Below are 20,653 nucleotides of genomic sequence, written 5' to 3' on the forward strand. Positions count from 1 at the left end.
TAATTAATAAATTGAAAACTTTATTTACAGTATGCCAAGAAGACAGATGTACGTAAAAAGGTCATAACAGTAATCTGGTTGTGCAATTGCAATCAAATGCCAGCCAAATTACATTTGCAAATTGAATGTTAAGCTTTCATCTCTTTTGTGATGCAACAGTAGCAACATTTTTTTATAATCCTTTTTGTGAACTGGAAGCAACAGATAGAAAGGATAAAAGGGGTTACTTTATCATTCATATTTCAATGTTTTAACTCTACGTTTCTTATTATCAGGATCAAAAGTATTTCTCTTTTGGTTCTGGATATTATACAATTTTCTCTTGTTGGACAAAATTGGTTTTAGATATTTCTTTTAAACAACTCAAATTAAGTCCTTGTTATTTTCTCCAGGACGTGCGATTTCACACAAAAAAGTGATGCATTTTTCAAGCTGGGGAACAAGGAATTCCACAAGGCCAACAACAACAACAACGGCATTAGGCCGTTGAGCATGAACTTCGACCCCGAGATCTGCAAAAGGCTTTCTAAATCAACTAATGACAACTACAATATTGGCGTAGCTACAAAAGTCTCTTAATTCCATTATTTTCATGGTCATCTCAATTAATGTATATTTTACGTACAATAAACTTACTCGATTTTACTACAAATACATCTGGTACCGCATCACTTTGTTCAACGCAAGGAAGATAGCCCACACTCGCGACATTTCGATGCAGAGATATGACAAATGAGCACAACAAACACAGTTTTTAGACAAAAGTCCTCTTTAATCTTTAAGCCTCGCCATCTTTAAAACTTTTAAAACAATTAAATTATCAACCGAACAAGATCCTTCCAGATTTGCCCTCGGGTATTTACGGACAAGATATCAGTTTAAAGCTTTTGCTTATTTTCAGAACAATTAAAATGTAGGAATTTCGTAAGATTTTGTTTTATTGTAATTTTCTATTAAACTAATCACCTCAATCTGTAGTGCGGAAGAATTTTGTTGAGCAATTCTAAGATTATTATCCATAATTTTATTCTGTTCGCAATTGGTAGCTTTAAGCTGCTGACGTTTTTTACTCCGCATTTTTTCCTTTGGACTTAAAAAACACTCTTTAGATTTTGGTGGCATCTTTTAGCAAAATTCGAAGTAATTCAACCTGTTTTACAGACAGCACGGAACGAATACTTCCGGGGCGAGTCAAGCTATAAACACTCAAGTCCATAAATATCTACCCCCTATACCCCCTTCCCCCCCAAAAAAGGCGCGAAAAAAAATCTATACAATTCTGTAGCGGATCTTTCCGCTACAGAATTGTTTTTGTGCTTAGTATTATGCAATCGGAAAAGCGAGTATACGAAGAGTTAAAATGTTGGTATATTAGAAAATGAAAAAATTTACAATGATTACAACAATGCCAAGTCAAAATGTGATTTAGGTAAACAATTCTGTCGTGATACGGCACAGCTCTCGAAGATTTTATGATATCAATGATTGCATTTGAAAAATATTACACATACGACTATTCAGTTAAAATCAAATGTTAAATAAATTTCCATTTCTCCAACAGATGCAATCAACGTAGATATAAAATCACTGGTATGCCTGAGCTAATGCGCTCATCTTCTCCTGTCCTTAACTTTCTCTCTGAAACAGACATGTGCACATCCAAATTTAGGTGAGGACGATACATATCATGTCTAACGTCTAATCATTAGCCTAACAGTCAAAATAAAATTTCTCGTTAGGGAATTACAAATATGGTAAATTATTTCAGTGCTTACCATGCCTGATGACTACTCATCGTATGGTATTGATATCAGTGAGTGACTCACAGAAATGGTTTAGTACACTACCATCAAAATCAAGCAAACCCATTTTATGGTCATTTTGCTGGGCGTCACAACAAAATTGTTAAGGCAAACAAAATATGTAAGAAAACTCAAAATAACAAATGATATTGCGTTGATTTACCCTTCATGAAGCATTTAGCTATGCGAAACAATTACAATGACAATCATGAATAAGGTAATCCATAGTATAGTCTTTTGCCTAAGAATCGATACAGGAATGTTGAAATTATGCGTTACTTTAATAATTACAAATTGCAAGCTAACCATGTCAACATGATGACTACGTTCGGTAACTGGTGAATCAGACAACAAAAACAAAACAAACAGACAATCGAATTGATGTTGTGGTTGTCCTAAGTCACAAAAAGCTAATGACTAAATCCGCATAAAATAAAATAAAATATAGTATTACCAAATGAATCGAAACTTACCTATCCGCTGAGATAAATTACTGTAAGTTTACACAAAAAGTTTGAAGAAAATCGATGCAGTAGTTTAGATTTCTATAAATTTATTCTGATTCTGAATAAAGGTTCTGGAAGCCTGGCCCAGAACAGCGTACACTCTCCCACAACCCCCCCCCCCCACACACACACACCCGCATTTACTTTAATACCTTCTGTTGGTACAAGTACTACCCTCAGGGATAAATTTGTATTTTACTATTTGCGTTTTTAGAACAAATATCTTTTTCCCCTATTTTGAATTTGTTATTTTTTAATTTTTATTCATCGGGTGGCATCATCGAGCGCTAGATGGCGTCATCGTATCCTCCCTCTCCTGATTGGATCTGATCGGCACGTGATCAGAAAGGATTCTAATATGATCTTCCAAGAAAATTTGGCCACGCCTCTCCCCTTCATGGAGGACCATACAAGTTTACTGGCCTTAACCATTTAGTAGGCCATGGCTGGTCGCAGACTATCTCGTCGATCCTTAGCGACGATTCGCACAGTCACTTTTTCTACTGAGGAAAGTCGATTCTTATCGACTAGTCTATGAGAGTCGATTAGTCCATTTGAGTGTGCCTTTTTGATAGCTAGTTTGTAATTATTATTGTATTAAATCGTTTGAATCCAGGGTTTAAATTTAAAAACGTTTGCAAAATACTTTTTTTCTTAATTTTTTTGTGTATCGTTGTGTGGCACAACTTGTTATTCTCAACGCTACATAAGTAATTGATCACCCCGCCCCCTCCCCGCAGTTAAATACACATGCGTGTGTTAATATTACGCTTATTCTGACTTCAAATTTCGATTCAGCGAAAAAAGTTGACTAAGAGATGTAATTTTAATTAATTTTCGTGTTTCAGCCGCATAGTAGCGTGCGTGAAAATAAAAATGTGTTCGCAGGTGAATACACATGCGTATGTTCATATTACGCTTATTCTGACTTCGAATTTCGATTCATCGTAAAAAGTTGAATTAGAACACACTCCAACACTAATTCAATTTTTTACGCTGAATTGTAATATCAGGTCAGAATAAGCCTAATATGAACATACGCATTGTATTTGACTGCGGGGAGGGGGGGCGGGGCGAGCTATATCGATTGAATTTCGTTGAATTTGGAATGCAGAGAGTATACTGGATAGGAAGAAGAAGAAGAAGAGTTTGGTCTTGGATCACGTCCCCCAGCCTATATGGCTTTATATTTAAATATAAGAAAGAAGAGAGTTGGTGGTGGTGACTCGGTGGTGGTGCAAAAGAAGAGAGGGGGGGGCTGTGCTGGCAGCAACGGCATATAGGCCTATAACTATAACTGCATATTTACACACATATATATGGATACTCTGGTGTAAAGAATTTGGCGACTTCCTTTGACTTCGTCTTCTTCTTTCAACACTAGTCTATAAGCATAAACCCTAGATTCAAACGATTTTTTAATAAAACTAGCTATAAAAAAGGCACACTCTAATGGACAAGTCGACTCTTATAAACTAGTCGATAAGAGTCGACTTTCCTCAGTAGAAAAAGTGACTGCGCGATTCGTCGCTAAGGATCGACGAGATAGTGCGCGACCATGTTGAGAAAGAGCTAGGTAGAGTTCTAGCAGACGAAGTGAGAAAAAACATTTGGTGGCGGGAAGGAAGTCGGTTTCGGCAAACTCAAATCTGGTTTGCCACGCGCATCTGGGTTGTAGAGGGAAAAAACACAACACGTCACTCAAGACAAGTGTGCCACAAAAAACATAAACACGAAAGAGGAATGAAACACAACACGTCCCTAAAGTCAAGAGTTCTATTCTAGTAACTCAAAAATATTTAATCTTTCACGCAATTTTTCGAGTCTTGGAGCAACCAACGCGTTGGTGAATATATCCGACAGTTGATTTTCGCTTTTGATGTTCATCTTTGGTCCTTGCACCTCCCGTACAAAGAAGAAACGCACGTCGTATGCTTCGTTCGCTGATAAAACACAGGAACGTGAATGAGGTCGATGGCACCCTGATTGTCACATATAGGTGGAATGGCTGAGATGCGAGCCCCTAGTTAAGCGTGAAAACTCTTGTGCCATATGGTCTCTTTCGTTCCTTCCGCCGCAGAGATGAATACCGATTTCTTGTTTGAGAGAGCGACGCATGACTGGCGGCGGCAGAACCAGAGACCGGACAAATGTGTAGTATTTATAATGCTCTGGATATTGATCGTGTGTTTCCCAGGTCTCCAGCGTATTCCGCGTCGCAGTAGCCGTACAATTCGTCGTCGTCACCTCCAAAAAGGAGGCCGAAGTTTACGGTTTTACGAAGATACTGCAAGATGCGCTTAAGAGCTTTCCAGTTCCAGTCTTTTTGAAGAAGGAATGTATTTTCGAAAAGTGTTTTGAGTGATGCAGCGCCCAACGAAGAATCCTCTTTTGCTTCGTGCTTTGATGAAACTAGTGGGTCTCTTGTGCATTTTCTTGAACCATAGATTTGGATTTTTGTTAAATCAGGTTTCTTGCCATTTCAGTAGTTTTTAAAAGGAGAGAGCTCACCATTTCTGGAAAGAAATTTTTTTCGAATGGAGGTAGCGTATGAGACGGCTTCTGCCCAAAGAGATTGGGTAGTCTACTGGTAATTAACATACATCGGACGATGTCCAGCAGGGTCCTATTGGTAGGTTCGGCTGTGTCATTCTGTTCAGTCGTATACGGGGCACTCGTCTAGTGAGGAATCCCCTTTTACTTGAACCAAGCTTCTTCTCGTTTTTACTTATTCTCCTTGATCATTATCTGTCCTGAGTAAGCATTTAGTTTCCTGTTTCGTTGAGAAGCGTTGCATGGTAGAGTCGGATTACTGAGGGTACTTCCAATTTTCTTTGTATGAAGTATACTGTTAGATAATCACTAAAATCGTCTTTAAAAGTGACGTACTTGGTTGCTCCTCCCAGACTTATTGTGGACGCCATGGGGTACCAGACATCGGAGTGAGTGAGTTTGCCTATCCTGTCAGCTCTGTGATGGCCTACTTTTAGCGAGACTCTGTGCAATTTTCCTGTCTCGCAGCCAGAACACAGTATTCTTGGGATTTAACAGTCACCATCGATGTTAACACCAATGGCCAGATCTTGTTGCAGCATCTTCTGGAGCGCGTGATAACCAAGGTGGCCGAGGCACTTATGCCATGTGATGCGCGATGCTCGGATATCGGCGCCAAGTGCGGTATAGAGGGAGAGTTCAACGCGTGTTCAAGTATCTTTTCGAGTTGTACGAATATTGGGTTTAAGATCAAGATGGTAAAGGATGTCATCATTTCTTTCTACAGTGAGAACTATATCTTCTTTTCTCATGAACGATACCTTATATGAGAGATTAAAGTGAGTATATAAATTTACATAATAAGTGTATTTATGCATTGTCATAGCACCTTTTTTTTCTCAAAGTGAGCTACTAATCCGTTGGCTGTTGTAGCCCCAATGAAAAAAAAGATTCGCGCCAAGTCCAGTTATGTCGAGTACCTCCATCTGTGTATTTGAGTTAAATTGAGCTAGTTTTTATTTGATTTACCACAATTGTGACGTTAATACTGTCTGTCCCCCTACGTCCAGCTTACTGTTTCCAATTCTTGAATAACAAAAAAGGACTTAGTAAAGTTATCGATTTTGTTGTAACAAAAATGTTTTTTACCAGACACAGACCAGCTGCCAATTTCAATTGGTGTGAAATCTGTAAAGAAGCTTCTCTGATCGAACATGTGCTAGGTAGCACCTGAATCAGCACAGAAGGCAAATGTGCTTCTGGGATAAGGTTTTGATAAAGAGGGTGTATTGACTCCGCAGACGCCAAGTCAAGCAGATGACGCACAGGGGAGCAGGAGAGTCAGTCTTGGCTAGCTAGCCTATTCGTCACGTTGTGCTCTCGCCCGCTTCCGATCGATCTAAGGTAATACACTGTTTATCCCCACAACATCAGTCTAAACATGGCGCAGTTGGTGCTTACCTATTTCTCTCGACTTTGAGTTGTTTCTAACCGTGTTTCTTATTGTCCTAGTGGTTATTTTCGTGTTTTCGCTGGCAAATCTTTGCCTCACGTGGCGCCGCACACTTCGGCCGCTAGGTGCGCAACATCCAGGTCCAAGCTCACCGGTTAATATTGAACAGTTTACTTTATTTTACAATCGAGTTGACGAGCAACGTTTGGTTCCCTTCACAGGGTGTTGAAATTCCCGCAGTTTTCTCTCCCGTTGTCCACCATCGTCAAATCGGTTCTCACGCGCGACAACAGTGACGCTATTCCCGCCATTTGTAGCTTTCCGGTAGTTACCCCACGACGCCGCAAGGGGCACCAAAAGGTACACACCACAAAATTTCTTTTGCCTTTAATTTGATTCCATGAGCCTTCACGCCAATCCAGCACCGCCCATAGCTCGAGTGACTTATTATTGTGGCATTTTAACAGTCCCAGGCAACGAGACTACCGACTATGACCAACGCAATAGCAGCAGCAGCCGCAGCAGCTCCTCCAGCACCACCAGTCGATCCACCAAGGGCGTTTAAACCATACGGCTCACCACCGCCGTTCGCGACATCAGCCGCAAATTCGACTTTGGGCTAAACTGCTGTGCCCGTTGCGAACCAACTCGCATCTTGCTCAAACTGATTTCCGGCGTAGCAGACAACACAGTCCGCATCAAGCTAATAGAACTAGGTGACGCACTTACTCTCGATCAGGCGCTCACCATCCTCCGATCGGCCGAAATATCTTGTCCGCAGGCTGCGTCACTTCAACGAAGCGACTACGATTTCAATGCTATCCACCGCTCGGCCTACATATCTAGCAGGTCACCTACCCGTGACGACAAACAAACACGCTTTTCCCGGACGAGAAGTCTCACGGCCGAACGTCAGCGCCATGCCGCTTTTGTGGCGGGCTTCTACGACACAGCACAACTCAGTGCCCGGTGTTCGGAAAAATCTGCGACAACTGCGGAAAAGACAATCACTTTGCGTCTGTGTGTGAGAGCGAACCAAAAAATGTGGGCAGCATCCACGTTCAACGGGCAACGTGGCAGCGGTCACCGATGAGGAGTCAGTGGCCATCAGCATCGAGGCCCACCCAAATGGCCCAACATTGACCATCTGAGGGCTACCAGACACCGGCTCCCAATTAGATGCAATCCCACACTCGCTCTACCGCATTTTTCCCAGATATTCCCCTTCACCCAAGGGTTGCAGCTCGCACAGCCACAGGAAACGTTATCACTTGTGTCGGGTCACTCGCCGCAACACTCGATTGGTTAGCAGATGACGGGTTTTCCCGCCCTGTCGCCATCACCCTATACGTGATGGAAGACCTACAACAAATAGTACTCTGCTCCGAGACTCAGAGAAAACTAGGCATACTTCACACCAAATACCCACACGCCTGCATCAACCACATCACATCTAAGCCCACGTTCCAGCCGTCTGAGAAGCATAAAAAAGCGTACCTGGCGTCGCTCATGGCATAAGTCCCACGCGTGTTTGACGGAGTATGTCTTGTGATGGCTGGACCTCCTTGCCATTTTGTTTTGAAAGAAGGAGCAGTCCCAGTGAAAATTCGTGTCTCCCGTCCAATATCGGAAACACTCCGAGTCCCTTTTCGCGACGAACTGGCGGCCCAAGTTAAACAAGGAATAATCCGGAAAGTATGGCCGGAAGAAAATACGCCCTGGATACACAGGGTAGTTGCCGTCCAAAAAAGCATGGCGGCATTCGCTTCTTCCCTGACTATCGCCCGATCAACAAATTTCGTATTGGCTCGAAGTTCGACAACCTGACGCCTTCAATCGGTGCGATCCATCACCCAAGGAATGAATTTTTTACTAGGCACCAATGCGCGCTCGACGCGGAATCCATGGCGCTCACCACGTTCCACGCGGGAGAGTCTCCATCAGTATACGCGCCTTCCTCTGTGAATATGCCACGCCGGCGATGATTACGGTCGCCGATTTCCAGACATTTTTGGACATATCCCCAACACCGCCCGCTGCATGGAAGACCTAGTGATCTACTCGCGCACCTATGAAGAACACGTCAACCTGCTACGCATCCTTTTTAAAACGGCCAACGACAACAATATGTCATTCAACGAGAAAAGACGGTTTGCGCCAAACCAGCAGCTATTTTCACCGGCTATGAAATTTCAGCAGACGGATTCTGGCCCAACCCGGAACTTACAAGAGCCATCCGAGAACTCCCCTGGCCGTTCAACATCACAGACTTTCTTTCGTTCTACGGCCTCTCCCAACAAGTGGGGAATTTCAGCGACAAGATCGCCGCAGCTTTGGACCTTTTATCTCCACTTTTAAAGAAAAATGTCGTCTAAGAGTTGTATGACGATCATAAAGAAGCATTCCGCGCCGCCCGCAGTAAACTAGCCATCGTTCCAGATCTCGCCTTTTACGACCCGGGCCATCCAACATCTTTAGCAGTCGACGAATCACTGTTAAACGGCCTTGGGTTTTTCTTAAAGCAACAAAACGAGTCCGGAACGTGGCACGTCGTGCGAGCTGGCTCCAGATTCCTCCGACCGCCTGAAACAAGATATGCCATGAAAAAACTGGAATGTCTGGCCGCATCTTGGGGAATGAAACAAAGCCGTCAATTCATAGAAGGACTCCCCAATTTCCACTTGGTTACAGCTCACTGCCCACTGTTGCCTATCTTAAACGATTACGCTTTAGACAAGCTCGACAACCCGCGGCTCCTTCGTCTGCGTCTTCAGATGGCGCGATACAATTTTACCGCTCGGTGGGTGCCGGGAAACCGCAATATCGAAGCCGACGCCCTCTCGCGAACACCAATTTATCCATGCACACCCGCGGACAAGCTCGGGGAGGGACCTTAAACATTCTTGGACAGGATCACCATGGTTGGGGTCATTGCCGAATCCCCCGCCACAAACTTCGACATTACGCTTCAAAAAGTAAAACTAGCAGCCGCAGCAGATCCAGTATTAGTGGCGCTGCGCACCACCATACGGGAAGGTTTCCCAAACGAAAATAGCAATCTGTCTCTCGCCCTTCCCCGTGCTGGGACGCCCGCCACCAACTCGCGCTAGACGACACCAACGATTTGCTCGTTTATGGCACGCGCATCATCCTTCCACGATCCATGGTTAAAGGAACGATCCAGAAACTTGTCGGCATGCACCAGGGCGCCTCAAAGATGCGCCAACGAGCCAGGCTATCGCTTTAGTGGCCCCATATTGACGTCGATATTGCCAACGCCGCAGCTTCATGCGACGAATGTGTCAGCCAACTTCCTTTATTGCCGATGGAACTGCTGCAAAACCACGAACCAGCAACTCGGCCGTTCGAATTTCTTCATGCGGACCTCGGCGAGGTGGACGGCCGCCTTTTTTTGGTCAAAGTCGACCAGTTCATTGGTTGGCCAGCAGTCACCATGTTCTCAGACAAAAACACAACCGCCCGACGTCTTATCAACGCTTTCCTTGCATTCTTTATGGGCACCGGGGAAGCCCCAGTAAAGACACCGACAACAGCCCATTTGGAGCAGCCGAACTCCAATCTTTCATACGAGACTGGGGCGTGGCGTTCTGTTCTTCCTCCGCTATTTTCACCAATCCAAAGGCAGGGCGGAAGCGGCTATCAAATCCATGAAAAAGCTTGTCATCTGCTCCAGAACCGAGGGCCAATCGGATCCAGACAAGCTAACAAAGGCCATTTTAATGTTTCGGAACGCCCAGAGTTATAACGGGGCCTCCCCAGCCCAGTTAGTGTTCAATAGGCCCATCCGAGACAGCTTTTCCGCCCACCAACGATCCTTTGCCCCCAAGTGGCAGAGAGCGACCGAAGTTCTGGAACAACGGATGCATCGCGCATTGGCGCTAACAACATCCCGATATATCGCTTCATATCATCATTTAGCTGCATTCCTGCTTGTCGCTCATGTGCTCGTGCAGCATCACGTGACAAAGCAATAGGACACCCCCGCCGTCGTCGTAGAGGTAGACGACAACAGAGACTACATCGAAAAAACGGCATCAGGACGCGTATACCGCCATAACCGCCGCCTACTCCGCCAACACGTGGTGGTCATGCCGGGAACCGCGGTACCGTCGAATGTCCCAGCCCAAATCGCCCAGGCTCCAGCCCTGAATCCGGACATCGAGGCGCGTCAGAGACGGCAACGTCGTCACAGGAACTACGGCCCAGCGACTCGACGTTAAGCCAGAACGCACAACGCCCCGCTTCACTACCCGGTCTAGCGCCGGAACATGCGAGTCAAGGCACGGTTTTTTCAATCTCCCCCGCTATATGTCCCCCTTCGGCTCAACAAACCAGAATTCTCATTCTTCTCTTTTATTTATTCATGCCTCCGCCTCAAATCTTGTAAGGCTACCAAGTATCGTATGTATCCAAATGCTATTTGTCCCTCAACACCATTCTCACCCTCTTCCTACGTCAATTAAAGCCCGGAAACAAAAACAAACACGGAAAGAAAGGGCATGTATTGACTCAGCAGACGGCGAGTCAAGCAGACGACGCACAGGGGAGCAGGGGAGTCATTGTTGGCTAGCTAGCCTTTTGGTCACGTTGTGCTCTAGTCCCCTTCCGATCGATATAGGGTAATACACTGTTTATCCCCACAACATCGGCCCAAAGAGAGAGTCCAGTCGATGTTTTGTCTCCACTTCCGCTGCTGCCTGTATAAATGGTTAAAAAAGATAAATGTTTACCTTGGACTGGAAAAGGACTGGTAAAGTACGGGCAATAAGTACGGGCAAGGCATCCGCTTTGACGGCTAGAGATACATTTTTTCTCTTTTTCCTGAGCAGGAGAAAAAAACGATCTACAAATCCTACAAACTTGACATTTTCGTAGAATTTACCTCCACGTCTCTACACCCTCGTTTATAAATTAAGTACACCCACTTTCCCCCCATATTATGCGTCACCCGCAACTCACCAATTTACCAAAACTACATATGAATGACTACAAATTACTATTAAAAGCCTTGAAAAACATCAATGGGTCCTTGGCTTCCCCTAAAAGCGGAGGCTCTGAAAAAGAAATTTATTCCGTGACACAATAACTAGTTTACTCGAAGATGCTCGCCGACGTCCAAAGGAGGTTGGGAAAAAAGATAAGCAAAAATATCCTCTGTACTTAAACCTATTTTGCTGATCGGCTTCATTCGGTAGTAAAAGGTGAGATGATGACCAAGGCAGTAAAAAATCAAGTTAAAAGAAAAAAAGATCAGGCTGAGATCCAACCAAAAAAGTTAAATTGCCTTCTCTGCAAAGAAAATCATCTTCTCACCCAATTCCCAGCTTAATATCTGTAGAAAGATAGTAAGAGAGAGCGCAATTCAACAAGAGTTCGAGTTGTTTCATTAAATTCCACAGCAAAGAGCACGAAAAAGAACAAATACGAGTAAGGAAAAATGTGAAATCAAAGACTGCGAATTTCACCTTAATTAATGCATGGTGCCAACGCATTTTTTCTAATAATCAATACTCAAGGAAAAAAATCAACTTCAAACGGAGAAACAACCACTTCCCAAAAAAGAAGAAATGGAATTAGTAGTCACACGGCCACTTCATAGATGGGGCTCTAATAACTACTTTATTGCAATTAGTGCCCGTGACGGTCAAACATATGGGAAATAAATTGGACACTTTCGCTCCCTTGGACCCAGAAAGCGAAACTTTACTCATACTTCAAGATCTATCCGCTAATTTAAAAATAGATGAGCCTACTGAAATTGCTCAACTCAGAACATTTCATGGCTTCGATCCCGAAATCAAAACCACAGGAGTCAACTTCAACCTTTTTTCTCGAGATCGGAGGCGTGCCTTTACCGTAAAAATGAGTACTCTAACCCGAACTTGGAAGTAATGAGTAAAAAAAATCAATTGGTCTGCTCTAAAACACCAATGGAAACATTTAAACTACATGGACCTTCCTTTCATCGACTCCACTAAGGTAAACATACTTCTCGGACGTGACGTCAAGCGAGTTCACGATGTGTTGGATGTCCGAATGCATTCGAAAGGAATTTTAGCTCCTTACGGAATTCTTACCCATTTAGGTTGGTGTCTAACGGGTCCAGTGCCGACCTCAATGCTGCAACCAAATGACAAGTCACCCTAAAAAATCCTTCGTGTTCCTAAACATTCTGTATATAAAAAACTAGAAGATGCCGTCACACAGTTCTGTCTAACGGAATCCTTCGGCGTCAATTCTCCTGCACAACCGGCGACGAGCAACTATATCAAGAAGGATCTCAGCACCTTAAACAAAAAAATGGCCACACTGGCAAGCGGTAACAGGTGGCGATAATGCTGTGAAATGAAACCTTAAGTTACACCTAACAATAGAGAATCAGGGCTTTGGCATCTTCATTCGCTGAAACGATGTTTTGAAAAATATCAGGCCTTCGCGAAACGTTACGCTCGATTCGTCTCCAATTCCAAACGGACAAGAATGGATCCCGCCGCATCACGGTGTTCAAAGCCCGTGAAACCTGGCAAAGTTCGCGTGGTATTTAATCCTTCCGCACAACATTGCTGACCGTCCCTGATCCACCAACTGTTCAAAAGCCCGGATCTTTTAACTAGCCTGGCGAGAGTCATATTGCGTTTTTGGATGCTGTCGGCAGTGTTTGCTGAATCAAATTTGATTTTAAATCGTTTTCATGAATTAAATCAAAAATTAAATCATTTTTAATTTAATTATTCAAATTAAATCAAAATTGGGATTTTGATTTGATCTGTGATTTAAATTATTACAAAAACGGTAAATTTTAAATCGAATCAAGAAATTTTTTTCTTTGTAAATTTGACAACTTATTTTTTTATCAGACGAATTTTTTTTTTAGTCTGCCTGTCAATTTATGTTGAGCTACATCGAATTTTACTTAAAGTTCTGTCAATTTCTGTTGAGCTACATCAACTTTTACTAAAATTCTTCTTAACACTTGACGGAAAACAACAGAAATTAATTTCCCCAGTATAATCTTCCGACTTTTTGAATTTAAACAATAACAATTCTTGCCTAACCGAAGTAAACCATTTCCTAACTAATGAATCGCGAGATTTTAAATGCTTTGACAAATGTCCAAATATTAAGTCCCTCTTTTTAAAATATAACACTACCCTTCCATCCAGTGCACCAGTAGAACGACTTTTTAGCGTCGCTGCACTGGTTTTATCATGTAGACGTACACGACTTACTGACAGTAGATTTGAAACTCTTCTTCTTTTAAAAATGAATCTTAAACTTGACTGACAAATATATTCAATATGTAAGTTTTTGCTTTTTCTTTGTGATAATAATAAAAGAATTTTTGATTTAATTTTTGATTTTAATTCATGAATTAAATCAAAAAAAAATTTGATTTTTGATTTGATTTTTGATTTCCCTAAAACTAAAGAAAAATGATTCATGATTTTGATTAATGAATCACAAAACACCGTGATTCAGCAAACACTGGCTGTCGGTCCCAATCTTAGATGGCATCGACGAAAAATGTATCACCAAGTCCATGTGCCTAAACACCAGCAGTCGCTTCTCAAATTCTTATGGAGGATGCCCGGCAGTAAAGACCCAACGACAAATTATCAAACAACGGTCCACATTTTTTTAGCTGTCTCCTCTCCAACTACCTATATTTTCGCACTCCGACTTACAGCGGAAGATTTCGGACACCTCTACCCTAACGTGGAAAACAAGGTACTAAGCAACATTAATGTTGCGATTATTTAGACTGTACCGAGACTAAAGAAGAGGCCATCAAACTCAGCCAGGACGTATCCACGTTACTTAAAATGGGCGGATTCATTGCGGTCCAGTGGTTGTCGTCTTCACGTTCCATGCTAGCCACCGTCGATGAAAATGTTTTGTCTCGCTCTTTGGATTAAGACGCCAACAGACTTCCGATCGAGCGTACGCTCGGAATGCTGTGGTATTGTCAAGCTGAAATTTTTTTCAAGTTTTCCACTAAGACCGACATAAAAACAAAACGAAAAATATTGCAAGAAATCTCCTTATTGTATGACCAATGGGTTATCTTTCTCCGTTGATAATGGTCGTGAAAATTCTCATTTAAGATGTTTGGCGCGCCGGAAATCACTGGGACGATGCGCTGCGAGAATATCTGCTAGCTGGGTGAAAGACGTGGCCGTCGGAACTCTTATTCGTCTCAAAACTAAAAACCCATGCTGTTTTCAAAAACATTTAAGGCCGATGGAATATCTACACGTATTCATCGACGCATCAGAAGTTGGTTTTCGCGCCTTCTTATTATACAAGCTACTACGGCGAAGATAATTTTGCTCTGAATTGAATCCTGGCAAAGGCTCGAGTCGCTCCTCTGCCTCAGTTGTCCATCCCTTGCCTAGAACAAGATAATCGTGTGTATGAATGAGGTCCAAAAGTGTGTTCTGCTTTATAATTTTTTTTACTAACAATCGATAAAGAATCGATCTTATATGCCCCTCCCATTTTCCCATCTGGTATTGAAATTGTCCAGTCCTCTCCCCCTCTACTTCATTCGTTAATTTTCTTCCTGTTAACTTGTTTTTTTAAAATTTAATCTTCACTACAATAGATGTTCTATTGATAAAGTATTTAGATAATTTTTTTCACCATAAATAACTAGAAACTTTTAGTTGAATAACCATGTCCAGTATCGGACATCCTCTGTCCAGTTTACCCTACATTTTTCCTCAACAATTATTTTTCCCCTATTTTTCGAAATTCATTAACTAATAAATTACAAACGTATGGCGATGAAAAAATTCCGTAACGTTATACAGTCGTGGCTGCAAGTTTCTATACGTGTAGCTCCAATGGCCGCCTTTTTTATGAGTATTGACTCGCAATCCTATTGCCTAATGCTAAATGAAACCAATCAATGAAGAAATGGCCATAATAACAACCTGATCAATCCTCTGTCATATCACCATTTTATTTAAGAGCTATTGCTACTTTATTGTGCATTGATTGATTATCGGTCATGGTTACCCATACTTTAGAAAGCCGCAAATACAAGTGGGTAAAATATTTCTTGTAATATTAGAAGTAAATCCATATATGGAAAACAATCCTCTTAGTTTTCCATGAGTACACGTAGTACAAGTGGAAACTAACGAATCAAAGCTAAAAAGTAGGCCGCACTCATTTTGATGAAAAGCCGTTGCCGTCCTTGGTCAACGATAAAAAAGTTTCCTTAATTGAAACCGAAACGTATTGCACAATCCGTGGTTTTTCAGCAATTGCCACATCTGATTCCCCTTCACACTTAATATATTTAACCGCATGATAGTGCCTATCACTATTTGTTTGAGAGAAACAAATCGAGTGTGATTTTCAAATAATTTCAGAATGCGGTATATTCAGATCCGAAGTTATCCAAAATGGTTTTCAAGCTATTGAAAGCAAGATTTTTTCTACAATTTCTTGTCTACATCAGCTTCACCAAACGGAGCTAAAAGTGTTGATATAGCTTCACAAGCTTCATCTACTATAACATTAAACAAATCTTTGATATAATTTATAACGTCAATAATTGCATAAAAAGGCAAATCCCCCTCCTTCTGAATCAATAACCATGTTTGTAATCTCTTGTTTCCATTGTTTTGTTTGTTTTTGTTTTTGTTTTTTTTTCAGTGAAAACATTGTTTCTGAAAAGGGATTTAGTGTCTCTCCCTTGAACATTTTCGTCTGTCTGAACTCTCTTCACCCTCGTTTCTTTCAACGCTAAAATTTGCGGCGCCGTTTTCAAGGCCAATGTTATCAAGATCGTACAAGACAATATCACCCTCTTTTGTTTGAAAATTAGACGATTAAAATCATTGAAAATGCCTACCAAAATTAAAAATATTGTGGGCCGTGGTTTGACAATAATAAAGTTCGTAACATCGAATGGGGATATCCAATTCTCCGTATAGCTTATGATGACTTAAGTGTACCTTCATATTATTTATGGGGTTCACTTGAACACTTGCTTTAAATGAGGGACAATTAAACTTGTTAGCACTTGTTATTAAACATCACTGAATGCAAAGCGCAATAATTGTAAACCTACTATCACATCAAACAACGAGTTAGCATTGCATATAAAATGCGCAGTGACAGGGGAATCGTCAAACAAATCATTTCCTCCTCCAGGGAATAGGGGAGGGAATGAATGTCATGTTAGATCATTTATTTGTACTCATCCTACGGGCACGCTTCATCCTGGAGCCGTCCCAACAACATAAGGACGTCCTGATCCAGTACATCGGCGATCGGATAATCAGAGTACATTAATTATACGTCAATATTGGGGAGATTTTTAGAAGAAGTGTTAATCGCTGTAGAAGAAAGTTATTCTAGTCGAACATCCTTTTAACATTCGTTAGATGTACCAAGTCGGGTTAATGATTACCATCCCAAATGGTACCTGATTTTTATCTGACTTCTATGTAAAGGCCGGGATTAGACTTGGATGAATAAAGTAATCTGAGTCGAACATACTTTTAACATTCGTTAGATATACCAAGTCGGATTAATCATAACCAACCTATACAATACCTACTTAAAGTCGCCAACTCTTAAGCGCGCCATTACTCTGTTTAGCAGAGAAAAAGCCACGTGGGGTGGAAATGGGAGGAAATATAGGGACTAGAACGAGCAAAAAATATATTTGTTTTCAATTTACAATTGACTACAATGAACATGTCGCAAAAAATCTGAAAATAAAGACTGTTTTTGAGCTTGTGAAGCTTTTAATTTCAAAGTTTTCCGCCATGTTCTACATTAACACGTTCTATAGTTGTAACCTTTGTTAGTACCCTAATTTTCATATAGCTCTACTGAGCGTTCCCAAACTCAGGGCTCAATTAAAAACCTACTCTTCCTGTGATTGAAAAAATCTTTAAAAAATCAACTTTATCCTACCCCTAATGGCTAGGTCTAAAACTGTTGGTGCAAAAATTGCGCGTCAGCGTTGCTGAACCAAAGTTGGTTGCATAAACCGATTAAAGAAAAACTGTCTGCTGTCACCGCCAGTTGTCAACGCTCTACTCCCCTCTCTTCTCTTGAAAAGTGTCTCTCTGAAATATCGCTCTCTTGTGTTTCACAATTTCAACTGTATAGAAGGTAAAAGAAAGACATTCAAACAGAATAAAAGGAAATCTTGTGTGTTAAAATCAATTCTAATCAGTATAACTTCCAACAGGTTATGGGCCCAGTTGTGCAAGCTGATATTACTGAATAGAAAGAAAAAAAAAGGAGAAAATGGCGTGCTCAAACAGAAGTTTAAGCCATGTGGTCAAATTTGATGGTAGCAACTTACCACTCTGGAAGTTGGGCCTGGACGTTGCACTAGAAGAACATGATGTTCAGAGTGTGACCGATGGCACCTGCCTCATGCCACCTGAGGTATATATTCAAAAGCCCCTCTTTCATAGTTAATCACAAGTTTGTCTGGACCCGCTCCACCTACTTTAACTCAAGATGTCTAACTAAGACTAAATCCTTTTTTATCTCGTTAACTCATGTACAAAACACTACAGATGCGAGCTGTCCATGAACCTGCTGAAGGACAAGCTGTGATCGATGGAGCCCCAGTCATGCTGGGACCAGTCCTAAATGCAGATGCAATTAAGGATTGGAAAACGAAAGATTGTACAGCACGTCGAATCTTACTCTCAACAATTGAGGAAAAACTGCAGAATACGTTGGTCGGATGCAAGACAGCTTTCCAAATATGGACAAGACTCTCGTCACAACACAACAAATGTGCAGACAACAACAGATACGTAATTCAACGAAAATTCCTTAACTACGACTACCAACAAGGTAATTTACTCAGTCTGTTCATACAGCAAACCATATTTTTTAATTTGTGCCCCTCTCTTTGTCCAGGCCATGACGCCATGTCCCACATCTCGGCCATTGAGAACCTTGTCGAACAACTCAAAAACATGGGTGAAGCCCCAACTCTTTTGCAAATCTGCACCAAGATTATCTACACTCTTCCACCTCACCTGCGTGGATTCATTGCAACATGGGAGGCTCTTCCAGAACAAGAACAGACGATTGCATTGCTGACAGCAAAGATTCTGAACGAAGAGAGTAAAAACGAAATGTTTCAGCCTCAAGATCTTGGATACTTTGCGGCTAGCAAAGGGTATCGAGGTGGCAGCAGAGGAGGATACGGTGGTAGAGGAGGCCATTCGGGCGGTGTCAGATTTCAAGACGGCCCACCTGCCAAAAGAGCCAGGTACACTGGTCCACCATGTGACTTCTGTACACCCATGGGCACTACCGCAGCACATCCAACCTCAGAATGTAGAAAACGGACTCAAGCAGCTAAACGAGACTCAGCTAACCCCGCCTTTATCAACTCACCCACCGTGGACTTTGGTTTACCAGCCGCCTTCAGTCCCCTAGCCCGTCTTGATTTAACCGATTGGTTCGCTGACTCTGGAGCCACGGCCCATCTTACAAATCAGAAGAATATTCTTCAAAACATCGTCACTGTTCCAGTAGGCAGCTGGGTCATACAAGGCATTCATCAGTAAACTGCTAACGTCCACGCCTACGGCGATGTCTTATTTGAATCAACAGTTAATGGAAAGACACGGAATGGCCTACTCAAAAGAGTACTGTATGTTCCAGACGGCGGGATCAATCTGATCTCGATTGGCGCTGTCACTGCTCTCGGTACACAAGTTACATTCTTTGGTGAAGAGGTTTCATTTATAAAAAACGACGTTGTTGAAGTAACTGGCCGTAGAGCAGGCAGAACTCTCTATAAACTTAACATCAAAGCAATCATTCAGTCAATCCAAGAAGAGCAAGCCTGTGTCGCAAGACAATCAGCTACCTCCTTAATCAACTGGCATTTTCGTCTCGGTAACGTCAACTGCAAAACAATTCAACGCATGGCGTCAACCAACGCAGTGGACGGACTCGTTATCACAAACCACGACGTACCTCAGGTGTGCGAGGGATGCATCTATGGAAAATTCAGCCGCTGCCCATTTCACTCCCGTTCTGAAAAACCAATTGAAGTAGGACAAGTGATCGTAGCAGACGTCGGCGGTCCCATGCAAGAGTCGTCCCTTGGTGGTGCCAACTATTATGTTGCATTCAAAGATAAATGTAGCGGCCATCGACAAGTCTACTTCCTCAAAAACAAATCAGAAGTTGCCGGTAAATTCAAATGCTTTGTTTCTCGTTTTCAAAACGAAACTGGTAAACTAATCAAATCGCTTCGAACAGATAATGGCACCGAGTTCAAAGGCATCGCCTGGACCTGGGCTGAAGAAGCAGGCATCATTCGACAATACACCGTTGCCTACTCCCCCCAGCAAAATGGAACCTCGGAGAGAGACAACCGGACAATCGTAGAATCAGCACGAAGCGCCCTGTACGGGAAGAGACACCCTGTCTCTCTGCAAGTGTTACTACGGCTCTGGGCCGAAGCAATTGCGTACTCCGTGTACACTCTTAATCGTACGCTGTCCCGCACCAGGATGGTCACACCTTATGAAAAATATCACGGTAATAAACCAAATATTTCTCATCTACGTCCGTTTGGCTGTATCTGCTATGTTCATATTCCAGATAAAACACGGCGCAAATGGGACAAGAAAGGCGAAAAGGGAATGTTCCTGGGATATGATGACACTTCCACTGGATTCCGTGTCTTGATTTTAGAAACCTTTAAAATCAAAGTTAGCGTCGACGTCACATTTGACGAAGGAAACGTTCCAAGCACGAAGCAACAAAACCACGCCACTCCTCCAAAGTTCCCATTTGCAACCAAACAGCAACCAGATGATGCAAACCAACCCTCTGACGAGAAAGACACACCGTCAGAAGATAACGAAGAAGCCTCCGTCGTCCCATCGACCCAAACGAAGGCGAATGATGCTCAATCTGAACGAGACGGAAATGCTGACCACCCAAGAGACGAACTGGTTTCCGATAAGGAAGTCAACGACGCAACCAGTCACGAAGAAATTCCTGTCTGCGCCAATCGACGGTATCCGCTACGTGATCGTAAACCCAAAGTGATCAAGAGCATGCAGTCGATCGACGTCCATAACTCCGAGCCATTCGAGCCTCGCACGTACCAGGAGGCTATGAGCTGTGAGGAAGCGCACCTCTGGCAGCCCTCCGTTCAAGACGAATACGACTCACACATTCAGAACGGCACATGGATTCTCGTACCGTTACCTCCCGGACGCAAGGCCATCGGATGTCGCTGGATCTACAAAGTAAAGCCAGGCCACCTGAGCACACCTGCCCGCTATAAGTCACGTCTGGTCGCCAAAGGGTACGCCCAAATCGAAGGTATTGACTTCACTGAAACCTACTCCCCAGTG

The 20,653-nt window shown here is 42.6% G+C and overlaps 1 protein-coding gene and 1 long non-coding RNA gene across 3 annotated transcripts; one reads left to right on the top strand and one right to left on the bottom strand.

The window, feature by feature from the left end:
* Positions 1-1,637: 1,637 nt before the first annotated feature.
* On the bottom strand, positions 1,638-1,896 carry LOC124199549. Its single transcript, XR_006876875.1, has 2 exons — positions 1,776-1,896; positions 1,638-1,710 (listed from the first exon to the last, which is right to left on the bottom strand). It is a non-coding gene; the product is annotated as an uncharacterized LOC124199549 (long non-coding RNA).
* Positions 1,897-17,240: 15,344 nt separating this feature from the next.
* LOC124199763 lies at positions 17,241-18,844 on the top strand. 2 transcript variants are annotated; one of them, XM_046595698.1, is made up of 4 exons: positions 17,241-17,414; positions 17,479-17,696; positions 17,831-18,116; positions 18,183-18,844. In XM_046595698.1, exons 2-4 carry the CDS (start codon positions 17,553-17,555, stop codon positions 18,839-18,841), a joined length of 1,089 nt encoding a protein of 362 aa, XP_046451654.1. In that variant the 5' UTR covers positions 17,241-17,414; positions 17,479-17,552; the 3' UTR covers positions 18,842-18,844. The 2 variants fall into 2 exon arrangements, with proteins under 2 accessions (XP_046451654.1, XP_046451653.1); XM_046595697.1 differs by having other exon boundaries at positions 17,494-17,696.
* The last annotated feature ends 1,809 nt before the right edge of the window (positions 18,845-20,653 follow it).

This window comes from Daphnia pulex, chromosome 8 (assembly GCF_021134715.1).
Source record: "Daphnia pulex isolate KAP4 chromosome 8, ASM2113471v1".
NCBI classification, from domain to species: domain Eukaryota; kingdom Metazoa; phylum Arthropoda; class Branchiopoda; order Diplostraca; family Daphniidae; genus Daphnia; species Daphnia pulex.

Coding starts and splice junctions, on each gene's coding strand:
- LOC124199763 (XM_046595698.1), top strand. CDS start 17,553: ATGGCGTGCTCAAACAGAAGTTTAAGCCATGTGGTCAAATTTGATGGT. Junction 17,697..17,830: donor CCTGCCTCATGCCACCTGAG/GTATATATTCAA, acceptor AAAACACTACAG/ATGCGAGCTGTCCATGAACC. Junction 18,117..18,182: donor TAACTACGACTACCAACAAG/GTAATTTACTCA, acceptor CTCTTTGTCCAG/GCCATGACGCCATGTCCCAC.